The sequence below is a fragment of the Carica papaya genome, chromosome 1 (assembly GCF_054855325.1).
Source record: "Carica papaya isolate Zhongbai chromosome 1, ASM5485532v1, whole genome shotgun sequence".
NCBI lineage: Eukaryota > Viridiplantae > Streptophyta > Magnoliopsida > Brassicales > Caricaceae > Carica > Carica papaya.
In genome coordinates, this window is record NC_142309.1 from 1,923,116 (window position 1) to 1,950,723 (window position 27,608).

General features: G+C 32.9%; 3 protein-coding genes across 10 annotated transcripts; all 3 read left to right on the forward strand.

The window, feature by feature from the left end:
• The first annotated feature begins 2,592 nt into the window (after window positions 1–2,592).
• LOC110807295 (TPX2 (targeting protein for Xklp2) protein family) lies at window positions 2,593–5,147 on the forward strand. The gene is made up of 7 exons (XM_022032383.2): window positions 2,593–2,711; window positions 2,912–2,971; window positions 3,481–3,531; window positions 3,711–3,812; window positions 3,965–4,024; window positions 4,415–4,509; window positions 4,786–5,147. Exons 1-7 carry the CDS (start codon window positions 2,679–2,681, stop codon window positions 4,901–4,903), a joined length of 519 nt encoding a protein of 172 aa, XP_021888075.1. The 5' UTR covers window positions 2,593–2,678; the 3' UTR covers window positions 4,904–5,147.
• Window positions 5,148–6,306: 1,159 nt separating this feature from the next.
• ATSRL1 (PRP38 family protein) lies at window positions 6,307–13,105 on the forward strand. Of its 4 annotated transcripts, XM_088213325.1 has the most exons (6): window positions 6,308–6,463; window positions 6,620–6,850; window positions 7,146–7,500; window positions 8,607–8,687; window positions 10,781–10,852; window positions 11,893–13,105. In XM_088213325.1, the coding sequence occupies exons 3-6, from the start codon at window positions 7,213–7,215 to the stop codon at window positions 12,817–12,819; spliced, it is 1,368 nt and encodes a 455-aa protein (XP_088069451.1). In that variant the 5' UTR covers window positions 6,308–6,463; window positions 6,620–6,850; window positions 7,146–7,212; the 3' UTR covers window positions 12,820–13,105. The 4 variants fall into 4 exon arrangements, with proteins under 4 accessions (XP_021888042.2, XP_088069451.1, XP_088069458.1 ...); XM_022032350.2 differs by lacking the exon at window positions 6,620–6,850 and having other exon boundaries at window positions 6,307–6,463; XM_088213332.1 differs by lacking the exons at window positions 6,308–6,463; window positions 6,620–6,850; window positions 7,146–7,500 and adding an exon at window positions 9,876–9,937.
• Window positions 13,106–13,770: 665 nt separating this feature from the next.
• LOC110807268 (ZPR1 zinc-finger domain protein) lies at window positions 13,771–27,386 on the forward strand. 5 transcript variants are annotated; one of them, XR_015816977.1, is made up of 16 exons: window positions 13,771–14,100; window positions 14,583–14,627; window positions 14,885–14,925; window positions 15,033–15,114; window positions 15,756–15,800; window positions 16,077–16,133; window positions 17,324–17,604; window positions 19,355–19,622; window positions 19,731–19,797; window positions 20,165–20,235; window positions 20,394–20,483; window positions 21,234–21,342; window positions 22,138–22,999; window positions 23,086–23,161; window positions 23,752–23,843; window positions 24,697–24,759. XR_015816977.1 is itself a non-coding variant. In XM_088213304.1 (15 exons), the coding sequence occupies exons 1-15, from the start codon at window positions 13,975–13,977 to the stop codon at window positions 27,121–27,123; spliced, it is 1,605 nt and encodes a 534-aa protein (XP_088069430.1). In that variant the 5' UTR covers window positions 13,771–13,974; the 3' UTR covers window positions 27,124–27,386. The 5 variants fall into 5 exon arrangements, 1 of the variants encoding a protein (XP_088069430.1); XR_015816975.1 differs by having other exon boundaries at window positions 22,138–23,260; XR_015816974.1 differs by having other exon boundaries at window positions 22,138–23,161.
• Window positions 27,387–27,608: the final 222 nt, after the last annotated feature.

Genomic DNA, 27,608 nt, shown 5'->3' on the forward strand with positions numbered 1-27,608 from the left:
ACCTTACACACACACACACACACACATACATATACATATATATATATATGTAGAGGTGGCTAAATAGGCTAGATATCGAATTTGGATTCTTTTTTTTTTTTTTTTTTATGACAGACACGACGATCAAATTTTGATTCTCGAATTTTTCGAATAAAACATTAATATTAATCCGCTCCTGAGTTCGGATTGTAATTTTGATTCAATTCAAGAAAAAACCTATTTATTTATGGTTTTAAGACCAATAATTTTAGTGGTCTGACTCACTTCTTTCAAATTATTTCTCATTATTAAGAAAAGGTAACGAAGATAAACTACGAACTTGTTTTATAGCAATAGTAATTAATCGATGTTGTTTTAAGGTTAATCTATTCACCCGCATAGATAATATTTTTCCTTATTCACTAATAAATCGACTAATTAAACTCATGTTTCTATAATCAATTCGATCCCCCGATTGAATCGGGGGCAAATGCCTACGAAAAGATCGTTTGGATTTAGTAAATAAGTTAATCATTCTTTAAATAATAAGTGTATTAGTTGATTTCAATGCAAATTTCTTCAAACACAAGAAAGGATCTTCCTATCATACTTCTGCTTTTCCTTCACAAAGCTTGCATCAACTCAAACTTTAATTAGTTAAAAAGGCATTGCGGTGAATAACAATGCGAGATTATGACTTTCTTTCTTTTTTTTTTAGTTAATGTTATTTTCATGAACTAAATAATATTATATACGTGTATATATATAGATATAATTGAAATATTGTATATGTATCATGAGTTAATAATAATTCACTAGTAATATTTGATTCAATTATAAATGTATAATGAATTAGTAATCAATTGATTTATAATATTTAATTTAATTTTTAAATATATTATGAATATGTAGTGACTGACCTATAATTATTGATTCAGTAAAATTAATAACTTAAATTTATTAACGTGTTAGTGAAATTAATATGTTATCGCATTATAGTTTCCTAATTAGTATTTTAATTCATTATATATATATATATGGGACATGTAATCTAATTGGTCTTGTACTTGGAACCGTGAAAGGTCTCTAAATTAAGCTTCAGCCTGAAGCGTCGTCGTTTAGTTGGTTGATTTCCTATTCATGACCTAACTAACAATATGACGTTCCTCTTAACACATGCTTGTTATAAAGTCAAACAAACTAAGATAAGGATGTTTGATTTTCGTTAATTTTTGACAAAATTATATTTATTTATATATATATATATTTTTTAATTAACTTATAAAATCTATATAAATAATTTGTTAAAATAACATTTAAAAATTGAAAATTTGATAAAATTACTAAAAACACTTGGAAAAATAAAACATATAATTTGAATTTGAATAAAATTAAAATCTTTTTATTCACTTATTTTTAAGAATTTATAACCTTCATTAACTTATAAATACTATTTACTCGTAAGCTTCTTAATATACATAATTGGGTTTGATTAGTCAATAATTGTGATAATTAATAATTAATTAATCAAATACGAAGTGAAAATTGTAAGCATGCTTACTATTTTGGTTAGATAACGGATTCAACAAGAAATACTTTGAAAGTGGATGGTCAACAACTCTTTGGTCACCTTTTTTTATCCTACAAACAAGGCTTGGTAATTTGTATATTATATTTAGAATTTGACTTTTTTTTATTCATTTTACTATATATAATATACGGGTTTCGGGTTATTTTATTTCGTATTTGTAAATAAAATTTTTATAATTTTATTAATTAAATAATATTATATATCAATAATATCATGAATACCATAACATATTAGTTTTTTAATGATAACATGTAAAATTTAAAATCTCTTAACGATGACATAGACGCACAATTCATTATTTGAATTAATATTCTTATAGAAAGAGACAAAAAATCAATAATTCATATTGTTGTTCTTATAATTTAACTATGTTTTTAAATTATAGTACATTATATGAGACTCTAATCTAATATGATCATAATTTATAGAACAGACGCTAAGTTTGATATAAATTATAATTGTATAGTATACGAGTAAAAATATAATAAGAATTTAAATACTGAGAGCAATCTAATTCAAAACATTTTAGAAAATAATTATATATTTAACTTTAGTTAAATGTTTTCTAATTTCTTAATTGATATATGGAAATTGATTTTTTTGTGATTCTAAAAGGAAATTAGAAACGAAATCAACTTAATTATGTAAATTATAATTAAATCACACGCACACATATATATATATATATCATTGAAATTTTATAAATTGGATAAAGTATCATATTGTTTGTGGAACTATTAAAAAACAAAAAAAAAAACAAAAAACAAGAGGAGAAATGAAGGAGTAAGAAAAATGGAAGCATGAGAGGGAGATTTAATCAGAAAGTTTGGTGCAAAAGTACATGTAAATCCTTGCTGCATTCTTGTGATGTATCAACAGAAAGCACTCCCAAAGACAATTACAAATCTCCAAACAATCCCTTAATTAATCTTCTCCCTTTCATTATAAATTCACTTCACTTCCTTCCCTTCTCATCCCTTAATCAACTATTAATCCCTTAATTAATCATCATTACCATCTTCTTCTTCTTCTTCTTCTTCTTCAAATTTTTCTTTTTGATTTTAATTCTCAAGTGGGTTTTTCTTCCCCATCATATCACAGGCCTTGCATGGAGAAAACACACACAAAATCTGCATTAAGGGTTGTTATACGTACACACACACACACACACACACATATATATATATACACACTCACACGAATAATATTCTTCTTTGATTAGTTAATTTATTAAGTATTTAATGGTTGTGTTTATTCTTGTTAATTAATTAATTTATTGTTTAAATTAATTTTTTTTTCTTCTTTTTTGTGTGTATGGATGTCTTCTGTTTTGAACTTTAGAAGTTTGTGAAGGCTGGTTCACAGTCTGCTGTGTCATGGAGTTCTAATGCAAGAGGAATGGTGAGATTTATTTATTTATTTATTTTAGTTTAATAATTTAGACCAATCATTTGCTGCCACGTCAACATCATGAGTGACATGGCATTCCTAGCTGTTATATATTGCTATTGACTTTTGACCGGTAGGAAGAGCTGCAACCCTTTTTATCCATAATAGGAAATATTAATTTCACTAATTTTTTTTTTAACAGAATATATATATATTTAATTATTTCAAAGAATTTTCAATTTTGGTATAATTTAAAATATATTCTTCTAATTTTGTACGAAATGTTACATGAAATTAGTTTTTATTATTTTATATAAAACTTTTATTAGTTTTTAATTCAATTAAGTGTAAATTTGACGGAGATTTTAAATAAATATGTAAAATTAATATTATTATAAAATTTATGACTAATTAAGATTAGTATATAATTATAAATTAATTGATTCAATTTTCAAAAGTTCCAATTATTAAAAAGTCCTGGCTCTGACATCTGTACCATACACGTGTATATATATTCACAGGCAAAAGATCATGAAGTGAGAGACCAAAATCCAAAGGTTAATATGGTGAAGGTACAGACTATTAATCAACGCCCGCAGTATACTATTTTCTTATCTTCCTTAAGTATACATACATATATATACGGAGTTGCCTTAAGTATATAAATTAATTATTAATTAGCATAAGATTAGTTAATAATTATTGCCTGAAAATTAAGACATGAGATTAATTTGTTAATTGCCGTTCTTAGCCTGGAAGCCCAAAGCCTCCCGCAAAAGAAAACACGAAGCCACTAGACATCAGACTCCATACCCAGCAAAGAGCTGTCAAGCGTGCCATGTTCAATTATTCGGTGAGCCTCTATATGTATATATACACACACACACATAAATGTATATATATATATATATATACCTTAATTAATTTGCTTTATTAATTAATGAATATTTTTCTTACATTTATATATATACACACACACACATATACATATGTGTAAATTTACAGGTTGCAACTAAGCTTTATGTCATGGAAATACAGAAGAAGCAAGTGGAAAAATTGCAGAAGGTATATATATATATATATATATATATGTGTGTGTGTGTGTGTGTGTTAGAAAGTACTTGAAAGACTTAATTAATATAATTATTACTAAAACAGTAAAAGCTTATCCAATTACTTATATATTAAAATCTATAATTAATTAATTATCAATATTGGTACGTTAATTTGTGTATAAAAAATTATTCGATTACGAGGAAAAAAGTCTTTCAAATATGAAAATCAGAATAATCCCATAATTTTTTGGCGATACTAAAATATCCAAATATCATCGTATTTAAATTAAAATAAAAATAAATTTATAATAAAATAAAATTCGAATTTAGTCTATTTTATTTTTAAAAATTTACACTATTTATATTTATATTAAACCAAAATATTTTTAATCTCGAATAGATGATAGAGGAGGAGGAGATTCGAATGCTGCGAAAGGAGATGGTTCCAAAAGCTCAGTTGATGCCTTTCTTTGACAGACCTTTCTTTCCACAAAGGTAAAAATAAAGCAAACCTAAGCTCTAACGGAAAAATCTTATGTAAAAATGTATTGACTTGTGAACTAAGTTTAAAGTTTGACATTTAAGAATGAGATTTAGAAATACATTTTCGTGAATTGTTTAATATCCGTTTGAAGTAGTTGTCTTTTAAGTATATAGGAAAATAAACTAATTTCGATCTATGAAAACCGATATAAGAATAAAATAATTTTTTATATACTTTAATTATATATTTTTTTATTAATTTTTTATTGTGATTTATTAATTTGGAAGGTCAACACAACCTTTGACAATTCCAAGAGAGCCTGGTTTCCGAATGCTAAACGGCAAGTGTTGGAGCTGTGTCTGTGGTGACCATCAACTATATGGATTTTGCCATGCTCATGAATAGAAGCCATTAAAAAATAAAAATACATGAGAATTAAGTAGAAAATCAGTTATGACCATCTGATTTCATATGACGGGTAATGATGATATATATGTAAAATCATAGTAAAATGATAATAGAATGTTATGAAAATTTTGAATATCAAAAGATATGTTATAGTTGTTATTAGATATATGTTATAGTAGAAGTTTTGAGTAGCGTCATTTCATTTTATAGGTGGATTATGAATGAAATTCATGTATTATTATGCATCAGCATCTATTTTTGTTATGTTTTTAGTTTTAGTTAAAATAAATTGAATTTTGTTTTAAGATGTATTATTAAAGAATAATTCAACGAGTATATATTCTTTCATAATATAATTTTTTATATATTTTTTTTATCTAATTTATTTGACTAAACAAAGTATTCAATTTACGTAATTATTGTTGTTATTAGGAAAGTTTATTATCAACTATCGCAACCATATTGAGGGGGTAAAAAATTTAAATAATCTTGAACATAACCTACAGCCCCCTACTTGAAATACTAATTAATAAAGTATCATTATAACAATATTAAATATTAAATATAAAGTATATAACTTATCTGATAAGTATGGGATCATATATATATATATATATTACACATTGATGATTGCAATTGTGTAGGTATAACTATGATTACGTTGAATCATTGCTCTCGTGCAAGAATAAATTAAATTTGAAAGTGTCTGACGACAATTTATTTATAAATAAAACGAATGTCAAGTTAAACACTAATATAATAGTTTAAGACCATGTAAGTATTATTCATATTACCGCACTAAATAGTATGACGATATACGATGGCAAATGTGAGTATCCAATACGTAGTTATAAACCAAATTTAAAAATACAAGGAATATAAAAAAATAATTCGCTCTAACTTGAAGATGGTCTTATTGAGATGATTTATTGACATGCAAACAAGTTATCATATTGGGTCGTGAACATGTTTAAAAAAATATTTACTATATAATCAAAATTAGACATAAAAAAAAGGATATTTATTGTTGTATTATAGAACTTTATTAATATAAACATGATTTGGTGATCGATGGCCGTAAAATTCAAATGTTATAGTTGGTGAATAAGTCGAGGAAAATTTCCGAAGGAAAAATTCAGAAAAAAAAGTGGATTTATGTTTGAGATAAAAAGCATTTTGATAATTATATTTATAAATATTTCACATTTTTACTGTTAGGATCAAATCCAAATTAAATTAAGATTAATTATTAATTTGATATTATTATAAGTATACAAAATGTTAATTATTTCAGTTAAAATATGAGGGCCAATTAAAATATACAACGTGATAACCCGTTGGTATTCCGGGTCGGAATTTCAATTGGACCAATTAATATATACAATGTGATAGCCCGTTTTTATTCCGGGTCGGATATTCGATTGGACCCGAGAACTAGGACGTTGGATACATTTCAAGGTTCACCTGTTAGGGTTTATTCGAAGCACTTCAATCGTTATCGAGACCTTTAGGTTTTTGTTCGTCTTCGTCGAATTCCGGTACTGGAGAAATAATTCGGTGGGTATTGACTTTTTGCAGCCAGATAATTCGCTTTGCTTTCTTTATCATTCATTCGAAAATTTCTTTGTCTCTGCTTCGTTTGTTTGATTATTTGTTACTTTGATTATTTGATTGATTTCTATGATTTTAACTGTAACATTTAACCTTATTCAGATGCTTCGAAGGCTTTTTGGGTTTATAGGGTCTTGAAATTACCTTATTTGAGCTTCGATATCTAGGTTTCGTATTTCCAATGAGCCGTTGTTTCGATCTGAGAAAACGGATTGAGTTTGTTCTTCGAAAAATTTACTTAGCTTATTGGAAATGACGAAAGTTGAAGCTTGCAAGAAGTCAACAATACAGCAAAGAGCTAGATTTAGAAGTCGCCTTACAAACTTTTAAGCGGTAGTGTTTTCGTCCTCAGCTTTCTCTATTCGATAACGGGGTTTAAGCAATTGTAATAGTTGCACATAGGTTGCAGAGTGCTTTCTAAAAGTCTTCCTAAGGGTTTTGATTGGATATATTAACTAGATATTTATTTTATTTCTTTAACAGTTTTCTGCAGCCAAAATGAAATTGTGGCTTTGTGAAATGTGTTTGATTTCTATATTCTCAAGTGTTACTATCAAATTTTGATTTCGGGTTTGTTTAAATTTATTTTTATGTTTTTTCTGGTTTTCATGCGCTTTATGATTTGTAGGATTGGGATTCTGGACGTCCTTTCAGATTCATATTATCTTGCTGGTGCTCATATTTGATGAGTGATTATGGAGATACAGACGTGTGGAAAACCAATTGATTCGCTGTTAGAGAAGGTTCTGTGCATGAATATTTTGTCTTCTGATTATTTCAAAGAGCTTTACCGACTAAAAACCTACCATGAGGTGATTGATGAAATTTACAATCAAGTTGACCATGTGGAGCCATGGATGACTGGAAATTGTCGGGGTCCTTCAACAGCATTTTGTCTTCTTTACAAGTTTTTTACCATGAAACTCACTGTCAAGCAAATGCATGGACTACTAAAGCACCCGGATTCTCCATATATAAGAGCTGTAAGTTACACCCGTTACCTATTTATTTGTGATGGCTGCAATTTATAGTAGTCTTAGAGTCAATAAAATTGGGAGGTCAGTACTTGTATCTGTTTTTATGTTGCTCCAACTCTGCAATACTTTCTCCATGTGTTGAATTCAAAGAAAACAGTATCTTTAGATATTAATGCTGCCAATGTTGTATTGTTTCTCTGGTTTATATTTTATTTTCTGCATATATCATTATAAGTTGTTAGGAACATCTGAATGGTTATTTAAGTGGGCCTGAGGCTTGAATAAAGTCATTTCAGAATGTCAGTTTCTTGAAAGAAAATCAAGATTCATATTTAATATCCATATTGATAAATCTGTAAGATTTCTCATTTTACTATATGATCTGGTAGATATCAGTAGCTATTCCTTCCGTTCAACAATGTGAAAGAAACATATGCTTTCCTCGAATCTAAATTGTTGTCATAACTTAATGAATGAAAGGTATCCACTTGAGTTTGTTCAGAAATATACAGAGCTTGCTTATTTTAGGAAGGTAATAATGATTTTTCTTTCATGGAGCACTTTTTAAAAATTTGTCATTCTTTGATATATTTTGTTATATAGGTATACAAAACATGCATGATATCATAATTCCCTTGTTTTCCATAGCAGATTTCTTCAAACAAGGTTGAAGTGTCACTGTGTCTTTGAGTTTCTGACCACATAAACTGCCCTAGCTGATATCTTCAAAATCAAGGTTTGAGGCGTCCTTTTTTCTGAGCACTGAGAATATCTTCGCCCTAGGTTACCTTTGTTTTTGTTTGGTCAAGGTGGCTATAGTGACCCCTAATCCTTTTTGTGTAGTGGCTTTCTCTACCAGTGACTACAGTCTTGGAATCACCAGAATACTTGAAATTCCAATTTCCCTATGCTCAAGATGGAATTTATATTGTCATCGTGTCTAACCATGACATCTGCATTTGCTATCTGCATATCCACTATTTGTTTGTGTATTCTTTTTGTATGGGTTTATTTGATATTCAAGAAAGATTGGAGTGCTATTTACCTATAAAAAAGTAGTGCTTTGGGTTACAGATTAGTTATGTGCTTGATTCCTAAATATTTTTTTGCAGGTTGGATTCCTTTACTTGAGATATGCTGGAGATCCAAAGACTTTGTGGACTTGGTTTGAGCCATATGTTAAAGATGATGAGGTATGTGAAAAAAGATTTGGTACTCTTTTTAGTTGACTAACCTAGTTATTTGGTACCTCAGCCAATTATGGAGAAGCATTTGTTTCCTTCTTGTAAAGGAATGCACCTTTCCTTTCTTTCCAAAAAAGTTATCGATTATTTTCTTGCCTCAAATCTATGTTTTTGGCCTTCCAAGACCATCTCTTGTATGCCATTTGTATTTCATGGTTTATATGTTTTTACCTATGGTGATGAACTTTGGGCCTTTAATTGTTTGTGGCATATGAACAATGTGAGATTTGGAGCATAGCAACTTTAAGAGAGAATAGGCATTATTAAGCTAGAGAAATTTCCATAGAACAGTATAAAATTAGTATGTCCATTTGCATTTTGGAAACTATATAGTTGGAAGGAGATAACATAATTGGTTAAATATTGGTAAAAGGATCCAAAAAAATATATATTGGTAAACATATGAAGTCACTACCATGAGGTCTATCCAAGATGTTACAGCTTGATCCTTTATCAAGAAATAAGTATGTATTACAGAATGCAGGGTTTGGTCAAGAAGTATATATTGCTGGGTTTAGGAGCTTGGTCTAATTTTATATTCAACAAACAATTCATTTTTCGTTGTTAAGTCGTATTTAGTTTTGTTCTTTCCTACGGTGTTATATCCTATAAATATATACCAAACTCTACCATAGAGGACATACTGATTATATGTATTATTTTGCTTGAGCATAACTTTAATGAGTTCATCTCAGCAGGAAACTGGCAAGATTGCAAATAAAAGCAGCATCAGTATTTCCAAAGTTCCCATAAGACTTGCTAAGATTTTCTAAAAACAACTTGCTAAGATTTTCTAAAAAAAGTATTTCTAGCTGTAGGACAATTGACTTGAGAGGGTGCATCTCAAGTCATATTCGTGGATCATGAAAAACTTGCGTATTTTAGGGTGTACGACATATAAAACTAAATTCTTGCTTTTGTTTAAGTTCTTATTTCTTTCCCCTGATTTTAGTTTACTTTTTGTCTATTTTAGTTTAGCATTGGTTTTGATTACTATAGACTCTAACTTCTTTTACCTTTGTTCCAATTCTATTTCAATTTTTCTGTCTGTTCTGATGTTTTTACCTTCTGATCCTATGATCTTTCTTTGTGCATAACAACAATTTTCTGAGCAATTTGGAACATTTACTCAATTAGGGACTGAAGGATCATTCAATCCTACGATCTGGGTTGCAATTTTAACAGCTATGGTTGCAATCGTAAGTGTTTGGGTATTAGGGAAAAACTTTATTGAGTTATCATTTATTTAAAGTATTATGTTGATCAATACCCTAAACGATTGTGTAAAGATGCTGTCTATTATTGAAAATATTATCTATCTATAAATTTACCAGAAAGTTGATTTGGTTCCAGTTTTAATGATGCCCTGTTTGCTCCAAAAATTATGGCTGAATTGTGGATTCGAGATTTTCTTCATATTTCTCCTTTAAAGAATTGTGGGGGAGAATTTGAATTGAGTTTTTTCTGAACTTAACCATTTAAATTTTTATGTTCTTTAATTCAATCGTTGGAGTTGGAGTGAAGTGCTTTTTGTCATTGGCTTTAAATCCATTAGTACTTGTAGCTGGTTGTGTTACTTTACTATGTTTTGTAACACATTGATAACTAGGTTTCTTGCTTAAAATAAGCATCTTTTAGTCCAAGTACATTTTTTCAGTTTTTAGGACTTCTTCTGTAGTTGCACATGAGAGAAAATCTATCTTGTTAGTTGCTTATTACTCAATTTTGAGTTCTTGTATTTAAATGTACTTTTTCCCACAAGTTGAAGATAAGGAAGAAGAATTTCAAACTTGCTTTCTTTTTCATAGATTGGTGGCAATTCCTTTTTTACCCCTTTGTATTTTGTTTTCTCATTCTTGTCAGGAGATAGTGGTGTAGCTGTAAATTATGTTATTTAGCATCATTCTCTTTTAGGCTGCTGCTATTCGATCCATGCTCCTTAACTAACTATCTTTGGGGTTTTATTTTTAATCAATTGATCGTCATTTTTTTCCCCAAAAAATAACTGATCATCATAGGTGAATTATGATTTCATGTTTCAGGAATTCTCACCTGGATCAAATGGGCGAATGACAACAATGGGTGCATATGTGCGCGATTTACTTCTTGGACAGGTTGGTTGTACTGCTCTTATGCATGTTTTAAATTTCAATTGAACTTGTGCCATGGCTATAGATTTGGAATGCAATAGCATAAACTAGTTTCCTCCTGCTGTGTGTAAATGTTGCTTTATAACTTCCTTTGACATCTATCTTATACTAGCTATTGTTGTTTGTATATCATTTTCTTCTGATTTGCATGTCATGCATGTTGAAATTGAAGTCTGTCAGAATCATCTATATTTATTTATTTTTTTGAAATTTAGAATCATTTATATTTATATTTGACATTCCTTTTTGTGGAAAGCTCTTGGATTACTGATGTAGGATAAATTAGGCTTAATTTGCCTATGCAGTTGGGATGGACTCGAACATCATATTAGAGTTTCTTGGCCATCACAACTAAACAAGATTAATTCCATTTTTTAGTGGAGAAAGAAATATATTATCTAGAATAATAATTCATTTATAGTTTATTTAAGAAAAAGTAATTCATTTCTAGTAGTATTTCTTTTTTTAATAAAAAATATATATCTTTTTGAGGCACTAATTCGATTAAGACCATTTCAAGTGTCTGGAAAAAGTGCAGGCAATATATTAATTTTCAGACAAATGTTTTGTTTCCCATTAATGCAAGCTTTAGCATATGGTTTCTTCCTTGCTAATAATGCCTTTTAATTAGTTACTTTGGTATTTTGTTCAATAGTATAAGAGATGCCATCAAATTCTTAATGTTCAGGGTACATACTATATCCAGACTTCGTTCCATAATGTCTCAAAACTTAAATTTCTTTTTTTTTTCGCTTGGTTTGAAGCTAGGGTTAAGATTGCATATTTTGCTTGGTAAAGTTTTTTTAACAATGTTGAACTGCTATCGAGAATTGACCTCTTTTGGGATTGGTTTTTTTCGTAAAAGAAAATATTGGTGAAAGTTGGTGATTGTTCTAGCTATTGTTCTGTATCAAAGACATAATTATCTTCTTCTCTTTTTGGTAATGGTTTTTAAGACTATGTTACTAGTGAGAGTTTGACCTAATTATTTATCTTTGTTGCAGTACTACTTTGATACTCTTTTTCCACGTATTCCTGTTCCTATCTTGCGGCAGATTGTAGCCAATCTTGAAAAGATGAAGTTGCCTTCCAAACATTCTGGTGTAACTGGGGATACCAATAGGCATGGATCTGATGATACGGCCCGTCGACCACCCTCTGTGAAAGCGGCACTTTCAGTTTCATTTGGACAGCGTGCTCCTCATCGTGCATCAACTAGGGACTCATCTCCTGTTCGTCGTACTCTGCCACCACCCGCTTATGATAGAACTAGTGTGGATGATCAACGAAAATCTCCAAGTAGTCGTCGGAGCCAGAGTCGTGACTACTATTCTGATAGGGAAAATTCAGAACGTGATCGGGAACGTGATCGGGAACGGAGCCGAGACCAAGATAGAGATAGAGACAGAGACAGAGACAGGGAGAGGGATAGAACGAGAGATCGAGATAGGGAGAGAGATAGAGACAGAGAGAGGGATCGAGATAGACATGGAGACAGGGATAGGGATCGAGACAGGGGCAGAGATCGTGACTGGGACAGAATCAGGGATAGAGACAGGGATAGGGAGAGGGAGAGAGACAGAGAAAAAAGGTATGAGTCTGATCGGAGGTCAAGGTATTCAGAAAGAGAAAGCAGAAGGGATTACGATGATGATAGGCAATACAGAGAATCTAATTCCCGTAGAAGTCGTAGCCGGAGCAGAAGCAGGAGTCAAAGTTTGCAAGCTAGCAACATGCATTTTGATCATCATTCAAGTCCACAGCGAGATGGTGGCAAAGAGAGGACTTCTGCTGCAACAAATTTAGCCAAGCTTAAGGATCTCTATGGTGATATAACTGATACAAAAGGGAATGGTGAAAGTGAGAGGATTCCTAGGCGGGATACCAGTAGCGAAGAGGTGATTAGGCTCGGAGGTTCTAAATGGAAATAGTTTGTCGTGTAATTTCCCCACTTCCTATGTATCATTTGGATCTTCAATTCTGAAAATGATAGGGTTTTCAAAGGTCATGATACATTCATGCTTATTTTTTTCTTTTCTTCCGCCCAAAGACGTGGTGACTGATTGGCTGAAGACATGCGGAAGCACTTGCCGTGTAATTCCATGGCTGTCGTGTCTACTTGATGTTTATTCAGTGTCTTGTTAAAATCTATTGAATGCTATATGAACTTCCTCGTACATAATTGTTTGTGCCAGTTAGAATTTTCATATTTTTGAAGTAGTTGTTTGCCTTTTATTTTCCGATTTCGCAGATGAGTTTTCCCAGAGGCATTAGCTACTCAAGATCCTCTTGGTGATGTGCAAAATAGCCTTTTAAGGACTTATAGGAGATTTAAATGCTTGCTACGAGAGACACTGAAAATTTAAGAGATCTGAGTTTCGTGCTTCAAATAGTTTGACTGGTACTTGTAGTAGTAGTTGTAGGATTTATTTTACTTTGTACATGATGTTGATATTAGTATTTACACGTTACATTTTTTATTTCATGAATGAATTTTTGTATTTAAATTGTGTTTAGAACAAATGAAATTTTGAAATTCTTTTAAAAGAATTATTTGTAAACACATTTTTTTTTTCAATTTTCAAACAAAAATGTGTGTATATATATATATATGTAAATGATTACAAAACTCATTTATTTATTTAAGTGTATTGTAAGTTTGATTTAATCTTTTCAAAAAAATCCAGTAAGCAATACCATTTTCGTAATTTTATTTATAGCTAAAATTATAAATCCATATAGAGAGTGCATTTTTTAAATTATTTTTAGAAAATTTAATCTTAATACTTAAAAGCTAAACTCAAAGATACCTTACAGCTTTTTTTCGAAAAAAAAAAAAAATTAAAATTTGTCCAAAAAATATAAATATAAATTTATGAGCCCGGGAACCTTTCAACCCTAACCCAATATGCACAGTCACGTTTTTAACTTCCTTCGTCTTCCTCTCGCATGCACATGATTCTTCTAGCACCTTCTTCCATCGCCACCAACATACATATCTAGGTAACCTGAACTCTCCTGTTCGATTCTCGCTTGAAAAGAAAAGTAGAGGAAAGAGAGAGTTTTCTGGAAGTTAACAGGAGAAGATGGAAAGCAGTAAAGATGAAATAGTGGACGTGAGGTCAGTGGTTGAAGCTATTTCCGCCGACGACGACTCTATCGACACTCCTCTATACCAGGTCGAGAGTCTCTGCATGCGTTGCGGCGAAAACGTAATTTTCTTCTCCCTCGCTTCTTCCTTCTCTTTGCCGCTCGACCTGCTCATATTTTGTATAAATTGAAGTCAAGGAGTGGAGTAAAATGAGTTACTTGATCGTTCTAGTTTTAGGTTTGCTGACGAATTTGTCGGAGGTTTTCTCCTGACGGATGTTAAAATCTGCTAACTTAATCATTTCCTGTAATGGCCGACGGAAAAGTTAATGTAGGTGAACTGAACTTAAGTGGAATTGAAGTATATTTTCTGAGTTTGATATTGATAAGATTTTCTTTCTCTTTTTTGCATTTCAAGTGCATACATATGGTTAGTGATTCTGAATTGTGAGCTTTATATGCCTCTTTTTCCTGCTTGCGTTTGGCATTCTTCGGAATTCTTATTATTTGTTCAGCTTTGCAAATCCTAATTTACTTGAATTTGCTAAATATTGCTCCCAGTACTTTGAACTTTCTCTAATACCAAGTTGAATGTTGTTGGCAGGGAATTACAAGATTTCTGTTGACGTTAATTCCTCACTTTAGGAAGGTATACATTATGCTTGGTATTTTATCTGGTCTTCTCCTTTGTTTATTGCTTTTCTTTTTCTGATTTTTGCTACTCCACAAGCAACTGTTATATATGGATCTTTCTCCGGGAATCCAGAAATGCTGGCTGGATGTTTCACCAGTACTTTCCCCAGTAGTAGTGTTTGCTTTTGACTGAGTAGAGTGCCCTTATTCTCTTTTCAATTTATGGGAGTAAACAAGTGAATTAAATCTCACTAATATCTCTTTTACATGCAGATCTTGTTGTCAGCCTTTGAATGTCCACATTGTGGTGAAAGGTGATCTATGTTTTGTCTCCTCAAGATGCCAAAATTGTAAACAATACTGATAGAAATTGATTTTTCCTAGAGTCTTAAATTCTATTTTTTCAATGATTTTTTAATAGGAACAATGAAGTTCAGTTTGCTGGTGAGATCCAACCTAGAGGTTGTCAGTACCGTTTGGAGGTCCCATCAGGCGATCAGAAGGTTGTGTCTCAACTGGAATTTAGTGTTCATGAGATTATTGTTTTATCCATAATATTGCATTGCCACTGGCTTGTGAAGAACTTAAGCCTCATGGACCACATGACCATTGGTTAATTGGATATTCTTTTTTTCTTTTTTGCGCAAAAGCATTTAATATTACTGCTGGGAGGAAACTTCATATCATTTAATAGATTGATGAGACAAGGAATTCGTTGATACCTTATTTATAGTATACTTCTTTTCTATTGAAATAGAGGATTCATCCTTTTAGAAGAAAAAGTCATTGGATCCATTGGTATCCACATGATACTATCTCTGACGGTTTGGATCTTTTTATCTTCTCTCCTTTAGGAGTTCGTAATTATATTCTGGGTTCTTGCTTGTATTGGGGTTTGCAATCCTTGGTGCCTTTTAATACTATCTTTTTTTCTTAAAGAAAAATCATTACTTGTAAACAAATATATTCAGTGATGTAACTGCATGGGCCTAATATTTCCTTGGTGCTACTAAAAGAATTTGCCTTTGAATGTTTTCCAATTTTCATTTACTTGGATAATTTCTTACTTCCCTCTTGAAGGTGGAGAATAAATAGTTCCATTGATGGTGCCAAATTGATGTGTTTTTGGGTTTCTCTAGTGCAGATGTTTAACCGCCAAGTAGTGAAATCTGAATCTGCCACAATTAAGGTACCTCTTCACAAAGGAAGGGAATGAATTATCCATTCTGTTTCTTATTTCTAGATTCTTATGTGTGGTATGAATTGTTTCCTCTGTTAATTTCGCTAAGTCTTTTCTTCGCAAGATGATATGTCACTTTTTTATTTTCTAAATAGAAGATGAATATGCCTCATTCTTGCCTGTTGAAGTTAAACTCGATGTTTCATTCTAGTTTTCTTCTTGCTGTGTGGTTCTCATATAAAAGATGTTGAGTTTTATGTTGGTTTTGTCTATTTATGCATGCAGATTCCCCAACTTGAATTTGAGATCCCTCCGGAGGCTCAACGTGGAAGTTTGTCAACTGTGAGTCCTAGCAATTTGCTCACCCACTTTATCTTTTAGAGTTTAACATTATGCTATCCCTCGAATGTTAGATTTTGAAGAGCCAGGACTTGAGAATTACTGCAAAAAACTAGTATGAAAGTGTAGCAGCAACATGTAGTCTAGTAAACAGTGATTATATTTCTTCTTTTATTCACGTGAAAAAATTGGCATTGATTTTGTAGAATAGTCAACCTATGGTAAACTTTAAACAGTTACTTCACTGAGAACTTAGGAGAAGTTGACTGTGGATGTTTGGATTGTTCCTAACTGGTATAATTAATTTAGTTACTAAGCTGGCATCCCATTGGTGCTTCTAGATTTTCTTTTTTCCCCCTTTAAAAAGCAAAGCAAAATAAATTGTCCACATCCTTTCCTTTGGGACAAAATAGGAAGGGGTGTAGGAGATCCAATTCGGGATTGCTTCTTTCTGTTTTAGTTTGGCATGGGGACGTTCATGTATCTTGTCATTCTTAATTCTTTTAATAACAAATGAACTTTTAATGGAGGACAAATCAGATTTGATTCCACTTAAAAATTGATAGATTGAAGGTTTTGGTAATCTATTGATGAGTTTTATGAGCTTCTAAAATCATATTTTATAGATTTTTTAGTTGCTCTATACCACTTGCGAGTTTGTACTATTTAGAGCACATTGAGTCCCTTTGGCTTTCATGGAATGATAGAGTTGGACGTTAAATATTTTACCATATGTTCTATATTTTTCTTCAGGTAATTCATACAAAATACCTTGTAATTATTATCTGTCTTAAATTAGGACGTAAACTTTTGATTGGCTTTTGGTAACATACATGAAAATTGACTCCCAAAGTATTTAGATAGAACACTCGTGATTAATCTAATTAGATTCCTTCTAAAAAACTGCTAGATATTAATTCTCATCCACTTCACATATGCGCTAATTCAGTAATCTTCTATTTAGAAAATCAGTGAACAAGCTAATGAAATGTCAGAAATGTCAGAAATGTATGAGAGTTGATTCATATTGTCTCTCAGCAGAAAAGGAACTGGACGGTCTTAATTTGGGTTGTAAAAGTTACAGGCCCTAAAAATTTACAATTGAAACTGTGAGGTTGAAACACTGTTAAATGTTCACTGCATATTTACTGTACGCCTCTTTGTATTGGTTGGTCTCACATTTAATTTTTTAGGTGGAAGGGATGATGGTACGAGCTGCAGATGAATTACAGGCCCTTCAAGAAGAACGCAAGGCAAGTTTCAATTTCATGGACCACTTAACAAAAAATAGTACCTTTTTCTATATGTTTTGCATTACTTTCGAGTATATCCTTTGTGATGTCCAGAAAGTGGATCCTCAAACTGCTGAACGAATAGACCAGTTTTTGGTGAGATTGAGAGCTTGTGCAGCAGCAGAGGCATCCTTTACCTTCATCTTGGATGATCCAGCAGGAAACAGCTTCATAGAGAACCCGTAAGTGATGATTTAAACAAGAGAAGTGGATTACTTTTCTTAACTTCTGTTTGGTTTGGTATGTAATGCTTGGGTTAAATTGAAGTAAGATGCTGCGTGCTGCATAAATTACTTCTTTGCTCGTCCTATTGTTGTGCCAGCTCTTTTGTGCATGAATAACTTCTCCATAGTTTACATTGCAAGTACACTTTTAGTTTCCCTTTCAAAAATGGTTAGTTATATCCCAAATGACAGAGCTAGTTGAGTCATAAACCAACCCCCTCAGCCGCCAAGATCTGTTCCATAGGTGAAGTTCCATAATGCACATCCCCTTGTGTACTTCCTTTGTCCTTATTCAACTTTTTAGGAGTTTCCTTTCTGTTTTCTTTGTTTCTGGAATATTCAATATCTTGAAACAAAAGCTAGCAGGTAAATGGTGAACATTTGAAAGCTGTCAATGTGCGGAAGGTCATTAAACTTGAATTTATAGGTGCCGTTTAAAGTATTCTCTTTGAGCCAATCTAACTAAAGTGGAGCTCTCCTACGACATTCATTGATCAAATTCTTACTTTTCCTGCTTTCACATGGTTCAAGTTTTTTAATTTGCTTCTGGTCGTGTATCCAATGTTCATTTTATGAAATTGACAAAGAATCAGATACTTGTCCTCTCCTCCCCAAGGAAGCTGTACTGACACTATAGACATTTTAAAGCTCATCTTGTGTTAATGATACTTTGTTGGGTATGATTTTGAGACATGTTTCTCCCTCTCACTTTACTGTTGAGATATATCACATTTTCACTATCTCTTGCATTTCCATTCTAAGTAATTAAGTGATGGGTAGGGTTACATTTATTGAGATTTTTCTGATTAGCATAACATAGAAAATTTTCAATAAATTAATTGAAGTGGGGAAAAAATTTCCTGATCATTATTGCATGATGGATGTTTAGGAATGACAGTTTTTGCCACTTCCTGGAGATTTTATGAAGTTATTTGTTAAAAGTGGCAAATCTTTAAGATAAAAGGGATCTCTATGCTCACAGGGACCAAATTTTTTTTCTATATACGAAAGGGAAAAACATGGAGTCAATTTGGATTCATTGTGGTTCTTTTGCTCCTATCTTTTGAAGGTGCCACATAACTATAACCTTTATTTTTCATTTAAAGAAAGTATAACCCTGATTTTTTGAGTTTTTGGACACCAGAAGAATTCTGCTCTGGAGAGTATTTTGTATTTGAAGAAAGTGAAGAACTGAAAAATAGGGAAAAATCCTATGAACTTAGTTAACAAATAAAAGTGTAAAATATTTTTGGCTATTTCATTAACTTCTCTTCTTGGATATTCTGTCTTGAAAATGAGTTTATGCTTGGAGCACTTGATAATGTAAAACCTGCTGGTTATGACTTCATGGTTTTTCAGTATGGCAGATGATGGGAAGTAAATGGTATGGGTTGAAAAATGCATGTCCAGGTTTTACTGAATTTGGGCTCCTAACTGGAATGGCTTAAGCTTATAGTTCATGTAACTTTTATTTTTGAAATGACACTAAACTATTTGAATTACTTTGTGCCTAATTGATTTAGGGGAATTAGGTATAATATGAAACAAGAAGACAAGTATGATACGAATAAAATACCATTCATTTGTTGTTTGTGTACGTGGAAATCTTCTTTCCAGGAATATAAAATCAAGTTAATTGAACACTGATCATATGAATTAGGTCTCAGTTACATTTTCTTTCAGTCAGTGATGCTCTATTGTGCAACAGGTTTGCTCCATCTCCAGACCCATCTTTGAGTATCAGGTTCTATGAGCGAACTCCGGAGCAACAAGCAGCGTTGGGCTACCTTGTTGACTCATCACAAGTGGAAACACCGGCTGACGGATCATCAGGAGAAGCTATAAGCAATGTAACCGATCAAACAAAGACGCAACCACATGGATCAGTTGGAGCAGCAGCTGGTCATCGAGCCATTGCACAAAGTAATAGTGCTGAAATTGCAGAAGCTTTGTTTCGGTACACTGCACCAGAAGAGGTAAAGGAATTGCAAATGTTCTTTCTCTGTATTTATAGTTTCTGATAGCCATCAATTGCAATTGTTATCTCTATTTTTATTCTGTATTGGTTTCTTTTCTCAAAACAGGTGATGACATTCCCATCGACTTGTGGAGTATGTGCTGTGAGATGTGAGACACGGATGTTTGTGACCAGTATCCTTAACAATTATCTTTTCTGGTTAATTTGAATCTTATACTTTCTGCTTTGTTTTTATTTTGATAAGTGTTAGTTTTTTCTTTTAAACTGTTTCATCCCCATGCCCTGGTGTTTCCGGGCCATACGATTGGATATTGCTTCTCATTAGGTTGAAGCTGTCCAGCATGTTAGTTTTTCTTTTTTGAGGAGGAAAATATCAAATTCATTAAAGAGCACCCAAGGGGATGCCTCTTATTGGATTGATGCTAATATGTTAGTTGTTGTCATCAGAAGTTGTTTTTGTTACGCATAACGTGTTTGGGTAGGATGAGCGAATACTTTTATGGACCATAACATATATGTTTTCTGGTTAACCATATACAGACATTCCTTACTTTCAGGAAGTCATTGTCATGGCATCCACATGCGACGCTTGTGGCTACCGTAATTCTGAGGTTAGTTCTTATTTGGACTTTCTGGATATTGGGTTCACGTTTTCTGTCTTTTTTTTGTGTCTTTTTTTGGCAGAGGTAATATGGTTCACATGGTTAAAGCTTTTCACTGTGTTTAAGGACTTCATGGGTCATAAGTAATTGTTAGCTATCTTGAGCAGTTGAAGCCTGGTGGACGAATCCCTGAAAAGGGTAAAAAGATCACTCTATGTGTTAGGAACATTGATGACCTTAGCCGTGATGTAATCAAGGTTAGTTGTCATATTTGATTGAATTTCCTTCGCTACCTTGCTAATTACCAACTGTCTTTAACTATAATGATATTGGGTTATATTGGGTTATGAACTCAGCCAATTTTATGGATTTGTCTTCTTTTCCTTGTACTATTTTTATGATTTCTCATAATATTTTAAGGAGCTTGGATTGTGTTATGTAAAGTTTAAGTGAAGAACTGGACAACATTATTCTCAAAGACAAAAAGTGTAATGAGAAAACTGGAACAACTTTGATCTCACAGGATCATTTTGAAGTCTTGGGCCAAGGTTGTTAGCTTTGAGTAATTTATTCATTGTGCTGGCTCCAGGCAGTTTAGGACCAATCTTTAGTTGTAAGATGTAGTTAAATGCATTAGCATGCCATTTTTTTTCCTTTAATAAATTTAAGGGACATTTTTAGTGAAGTGGCTTTTATCATTTGGAAGCGAGATTTAGTTAAAACTACCCAACTTGAGTAGATTTTGGTTTAAGGTTAGGTTACTTGTTCCTGGATTTTGTATTATACAGCTGAATGAATTAGCCTCTCAAAAACAAAAGCTGGATGGAAGGTTTCGAATCTATTTATTTTTTTAATCTATTATTTATTTATTTTCTATGTATCATTGCTGTTATCTTGGTATCTTGTGGATAGTGCACATAATGATTTGTTTATCTGATATCAGTTAGGATTCCTAAATTTGTCAAGTTTCCTTGAGCTTACACATCTGATTTAATCTTGTGTATCAGTCGGATACAGCAAGTGTAAAAGTCCCAGAACTTGAGTTGGAGCTGGCAAGTGGCACTCTGGGTGGAATTGTCACCACAGTGGAAGGGTTGATTACAAAAATCAGCGAAAGTGAGTATAAACATTTCACATCTTTTGTTTTGTATTTTCTATCAGCTAATTGGAAATGTGATCCAACAGTTTATGCTCTCAGTAGTTGTGATGAATAGTTTAATTAGCTTTCAATATATTTTTTTTGACATAAAAAATATACTGACGTTGATATGTTCAAAAAAAAAATATTTATTGATTTATTTATATATATATTGATGTTGAGCTTAAAATTCGTAATTTTCTGAAAAAAAAAAAAACAACGGGAGGGTTTTGCTTTGTTCATTTTAGCATAATTAATTATAACTGCTACTTGTATTGAATAATAAGAATAGATAGTTTTAGACTTTTGATTTTTTGTTGGTGGGTTACTCTCCACAGTAAATGTAGGATTTAAGGAACTTTTTTGATAAGTTGATAGATTTGTAAATATTTTTGCGCATGGGTCACGATCCCCTTGGTGCCCATAGCAATATAATTCTTTATACTCTTTTTTTTTTTTTGAGATAGAAAGTAGAAAAATATATTAGAGTAGGCACCAAAGGGGTGTCACCCATGTACAAAAGATTTACAAATCTAAGAGTATATCTACAATGAAACCAAAATCATCAAGGTTACAAAGGTGATGTCCCAATAACGTAGACCCAAAAAAGTGGAACCATTTGTCCTTAATGTTTCCAAAAGAATCCTCCTTGTCTTCAAAAGCGCGGTTGTTTCTTTCTTTCCAAAGTATTCAAAAAATTGTAAGAGGGATTAGTCGGTAAGTCTTGTTGCGTTTGCATAAAAATTCCCAAGCATTTAACTCCTTTTGTATAGAATCTACAGAGCTCCAGAGAATGCCAAGGAGCCCCAAGACCATGGACCAAAGCTGGCTGGAGAAAGTACAGTGTAATAGGAGGTGATTGCAGGATTCGGCATCAGCTTTACATAGAAAACATCTGTTGGCCAGGATAATACCTTTTTTCATGAGGTTATCCAGAGTGAGAATCCTTTCCTTGGTGGCTTCCCATGTGAAAAAAGAGACCCGCGGAGGGGCCATACTGTTCCATATCAATTTAGTGGGGAAGTCCAGGCTTCTAAATCTGTTGTGTTGAGTCAAGTGATGGTAGAAAGCTTTTACCGAGAAAATGCCCTTGCCGTCAATATTCCAGAGAAGCTTGTCTTCAGTATTGGTGAGTTTGATTGTGGATAAGAGAGTTAATAAGCTTTCATATTCAGCGATTTCTCAATCTTTCAGATTTCTAGAAACCGCTATATTCCAGGCACCACCATTTTCCTTGTCAAAAGCATTTTCGACCAACATTTTCTTGTCTTTGGCAATGGCATAAATGAGAGGAAATTAATGTTGGAAGTTTGAACCGCCACACCATTTATCAGTCCAGAATTTGCATTTGTTCCCTCTGCCAACTGCCCAAGAAGAGCAATCCATTACCAGCTTGTTAATGGAAGAGATGCCACTCCATAAGCTTTTACCATGAGTAGTATGTTTTCCTCTGCTTCGAGGGTGGTTTCCACTGATGTTCCATTTGCAGTCAACAATTCTTTTCCACAAGGTGTCACCTTCATTCCAGTATCTCCAAATCCATTTGCCATGTAGGGCTTTATTCATGTTGATAAGCGATCTAAGGCCAAGTCCACCATGGTTTTTGGGCAGTTTTATGTCCTCCCAATTAACAAGGTTAAATTTCCTTCTATTTTCCTCAGTGCCCCACAGAAAGTTGCGTTGAATTTTTTCTAATTTGTTTGCAATGCTGGCCGGAATAGTGAGGACCGAGAGGTAGTATGTTGGGAGATTGGAAAGTGTGCTTTTTATGAGAGTGAGTCTCCCATCCTTGGACAGGTATTTCCTCTTCCATATTGCAAGTTTTTTCTCGAAGATATTGATGATCGGATCCCACGACACCCCATGTTTTTAATTAGCACCGAGCGGGATGCCAAGGTATTTAATGGGGAGCTGTGATACTTTGCAATTTAATATCCGGGCTAATTGGACGCCAAGGTCTTTATACTTTTTTTTCAAGAAACAAAAAGAATATCTTCTTTTATGAAATTGTAAGGGGTGGTACTTGATTGGAGTTTAGGCAGGAAACTGACAAAACCTTTTTCTTTTTTTCCTCATTTTATCTTTTGCTTCTACATTATTTATTTCATTTTTCTTTTTCAAATCCTACATGCATCCAGGAGATGTGATGTCCAAAGGTTCTGGCTTTTCTGATTTTGGAAATCAATTGCTTTTCTGAGTTTAGATGGTGCTATCAGTTTTTCATTTATAATTGATGAGAAAATATCATTTAGATATGAGTCCAGATGGAGTTAGTACATTTGAAAAGAAAAGAAAAGATAATTTGAATTCCTGAGGTTAGATGGTGTTGACTCAATTATTTTAATTTGCATACAAAACTTTTTCTTTTCTCGTTTCTATGACCACAGGCCTTGAGAGAGTGCACGGATTCACTTTTGGAGATAGTCTTGATGAACATAAAAAGAACAAGTGGCAAGAATTCAAAACAAGATTACAAAAGGTATACATGATTGATTGGAGAATCAATCAAATTTTGTAAGCATTAGCTCTTAGCTTTCTTAATTCCATTTTACGGTGTATAAGTCTGCCTAAAAACTATTTCAAAAAAGAAAGAAAAAAGAAAAAAGTCTGTCTAAACACCTTAAAGACTGTATTGATAGTCTTGGTAATGAAATGGGGTAACCATAGGCTGTGGTTCTGGCCCATCTCTCTTAAGTATTTTGTGTAGGGGACTGCATGCTATGACCCAAACATTTGTGGTTGAGCTCTTCTGTGTTTCTCCAAAATGTGGGCTGCAATCTTACATTGATTAGATAATATCATTGGACCTTGTTTAGCTCCGTTTTATTGGTGGTTCATTTTCAACAGCACAATCAGCTAATGTGTAATATGCACTGACCTTCATATAAGATTTGATCTGGAACACTGATGGTAATCATGGGTAATCTGGTTCCTACAAGTCTCTAGTATAAATGCGGACCACCTTTGTGCTTAATTCAAATGGTGTCAAAGGCATATTAACAAATTGAATCTGCATTCCGTAGGTCTTTTAGATGCATATTGACGAATATGCTATCCTCATTTTACTCTTATATGTCTTTTCTAAGAGCATTGTGCAAGATAAAAGACCTTTGAGCAATTATTCGAGATCTTCCCATTTTCTGAAGTAATGATCATGTCATCTTTTGTCAAGTAACAAACTGCAAATTGTTTCTCTAATTTGATTACCATGTTTGGTTGCTACTGATAAAATTGTTGCAGGAGTTTTTCTGTACAGATATGAGCCATAAAAAGTGCTGTCATCCTGGTGTACTCCTGTTCTAGTTTAACCCAATCTTTTTGTTGTTTTGTAGCTTCTGAGTTTGGAAGAACCTTGGACTTTGATCCTTGATGATGCATTAGCAAACTCTTTTATTGCCCCGGCAACTGATGACATCAAAGATGATCATCAATTAACATGTAAGCTTCTCTTTTCTCTTTCTGCTTGTTGTAGCAAATTTGGGAAAATGTGATGTGAGAGCAAGAGTGCATATCTTTTACCATGTTGTTGGGAAGGTGTTTGTTGTTGGTTTACTTCGGCTCTGATACAGGTCAGCTGCATTCAATTTACTGTCTTTTCCTTTTTATGAGAATGTGGCATTGCATTGGTTTCTCTTCTATCTCAAGTTGAAACAATGGTGGGGTCAGGGTGGACCGCCTTTTAAGTTGGTTGTTGACTTAATTTTCTTCTTCTAGCCTGTCACTTATCAGTATTTCATCTGACAACCTGTGTTACAACTGTAAGAGAGGATAGGTTTACCAGTCCTGTTTACCATCATAGGACACACAGAAGACAAGGCCAGACTTTCATATAAAATAGAGGCAGAATTGGTTCCAACCACTGATTTGGTTTCGCGTTAGGATTCTAATCTAGTAAGATGTACAAAAAATTTTGTGATATATCTCACGTATCTTAGTATTTATATATTTCATGTTAGTTTTTTTTTTCTTTGGACAAACTACCATTTTTCTTCTTGATCTTTAATATATTTAATCATAAAGGATTTTCTGTTACAATTCCATGTCTGAACTTCTGATTTTATTTCGAACAATCATTTAAGTTTTTTATTTTTCTAACCAGGAGAATGTTAACTCGTTAGGCAGTGCTTACGGTAAGTAGAAAATGATCTTTTACACATGAATTTACATATGAAAACATGAATTAGGTCAAGATGAGGGAGAGAAGAGTATTATGTGAATCATTAAACAGAAAATCCAGAAAAGCAGAGGAACACGACCAGTGATGATCACATCGAAGGTAGGAGCATGTGGAATTGCCCAGCAGCAAAGCAAAGGGGGCTCTACTTTTAGTGGAGGAGAGGGGAAAAGTGTGTGAAAGGAGAGAGCCACATGTGTGAAGGAAAGAGTTGACGCAGACCAGGTGGTTTCAAAGGAACAGATTGGATTGATTGTGGAGGAATATAGTCTCATCACAGGAAATGTTTTTTTTTTCCATTTGGGGAGGGGGGCGTTGTGAGAGTGAGAAAGAAAAAATAAAATGGGATTTAGGGTTCATTGAGGAGCTTGATTCGAAGAGAGCCTTTGAATAATGCAGAGATAGTAGAGGATTTGATGGAAAATTGCTGGGAATCAGGGAAGGGAGGGCTTCTTCTTGGAGGTTTCTTGAGGTTGACTGAGAACAGTGGGAGTTGAAGGGAAGGAGGAGAGGGGGTGCTTTTTATTCTGAGTCTTCTTCTTCTTTGAGGAAAGTCCGCAATGATCTGTAGTGAGAGAGGAAAGAAAAGGAGAGTGTTTAGGGTTGGGATTCCTCTCCTGAGTCATTTTTCTGCAAGTGAGAAAAGGAACCGAGGAAGAGGTTGTTTTGGGTTTCTGTGAAAGCAGAGAGGAGAAACATCTAGGAATAGTGAAGAGAAAGGAAAGAGGAATCGGTGTCTTGATCATGATTTTGGATTCAATGAGTAAAAACGATGAAAAAGTTTCAGTTTGTTTTCTATTGCCTAGAGTTGTCACTTTTCTGAAAATTCTTTCCAGACTCCTCTTAATCTCCAAAAAATCTCTGGATATTTGTGCCCTAAACACTATAAATCTTGTAGATTTTCATATTTGCCGTGGACCCTAAGTCTGATCTTGGTTCTGCTTTTTTGTTCCAAGTTTCTAAACAACGTTACCAATTTGAAACAATGCAGAAAGTTTGGAGAGACTATTTTGTAATAGAAAATATTTTAAGACTAAATTGTAATTTGTCTCAAAGTTCGCGGGCTAAAATGCTAATTTGTTCTTTTTATTTTTACACTGGGCAGGAACTTAAGGTTTGGATTGTTAGGACAGCAAATCGTAGGTTGTAAGAGCCATTGCTCCATAAGTAATCTGTTTTTGATTAAAGGCATCTGAAAAGTGCAGGACCTCTCCCTAACAAGATCTGTGACTAGATCTAAGATTAGGGACCAAAACGATCTAGCTCATGTTTTTTCCCAGATATTTTTTGTGCTGTTCTTTATTCTATATAAGAATTGGGAGGGCAAATTCCTAGTTTCCATCATTTTTTCTTTCCTAGATTATTTTTCTGTATTAAAGAAAGGAGGTTTAAATTGGCACTTCAGGGATTCTAGTACTTATTGCTACTCGCTAATAGATTAAGTTATTGGTGCTATGCAGTCGAGGAATATGAGAGGTCATGGGAGCAAAACGAGGAGTTGGGTCTAAATGATATCGACACATCTTCAGCAGATGTTGCTTATGAGCCAAAAGATACAACCAAAAACGAGATAAGGGAAGCTTAGATTACAGCAAGGTATATTTATTCTTGCAAAATACGCATTTGTTTTTCCTCTTTATTTAAATTTTTGTAAACTAGGAAGGAGGAGCACGTTAGTTATTGTTGGGAAAAGAACACATTTTGCACTTGTGTTGTAAAATACAAAATTTTTTAAAGAGGTGAACTTCTGTCAACAACTCCGCTCTGCATGGTTTTTCAGTTGCACTTAATTCGAAATACCATGTAAATATAATCACTGCCCTTTAAACCAGACAAGAGTTGTCATTAGCTGAACTGTTTTAAGTCCTATCATTGGAGTAGCTAATAATTTCATCAATTACATAAATTAGCAGGCATATAATTTCGTCATGCCATTCCATTCCATTTTATTGTTGTTATAACTTACAGTGTGATTGTTTTCAAGTTACTTATTCTTCCTAAATGAAATAATTGATTTTCTTGCCTGCTCCCTTATTTGCTTGCTTGCTTCAACTGGGAAATAATAGCAGG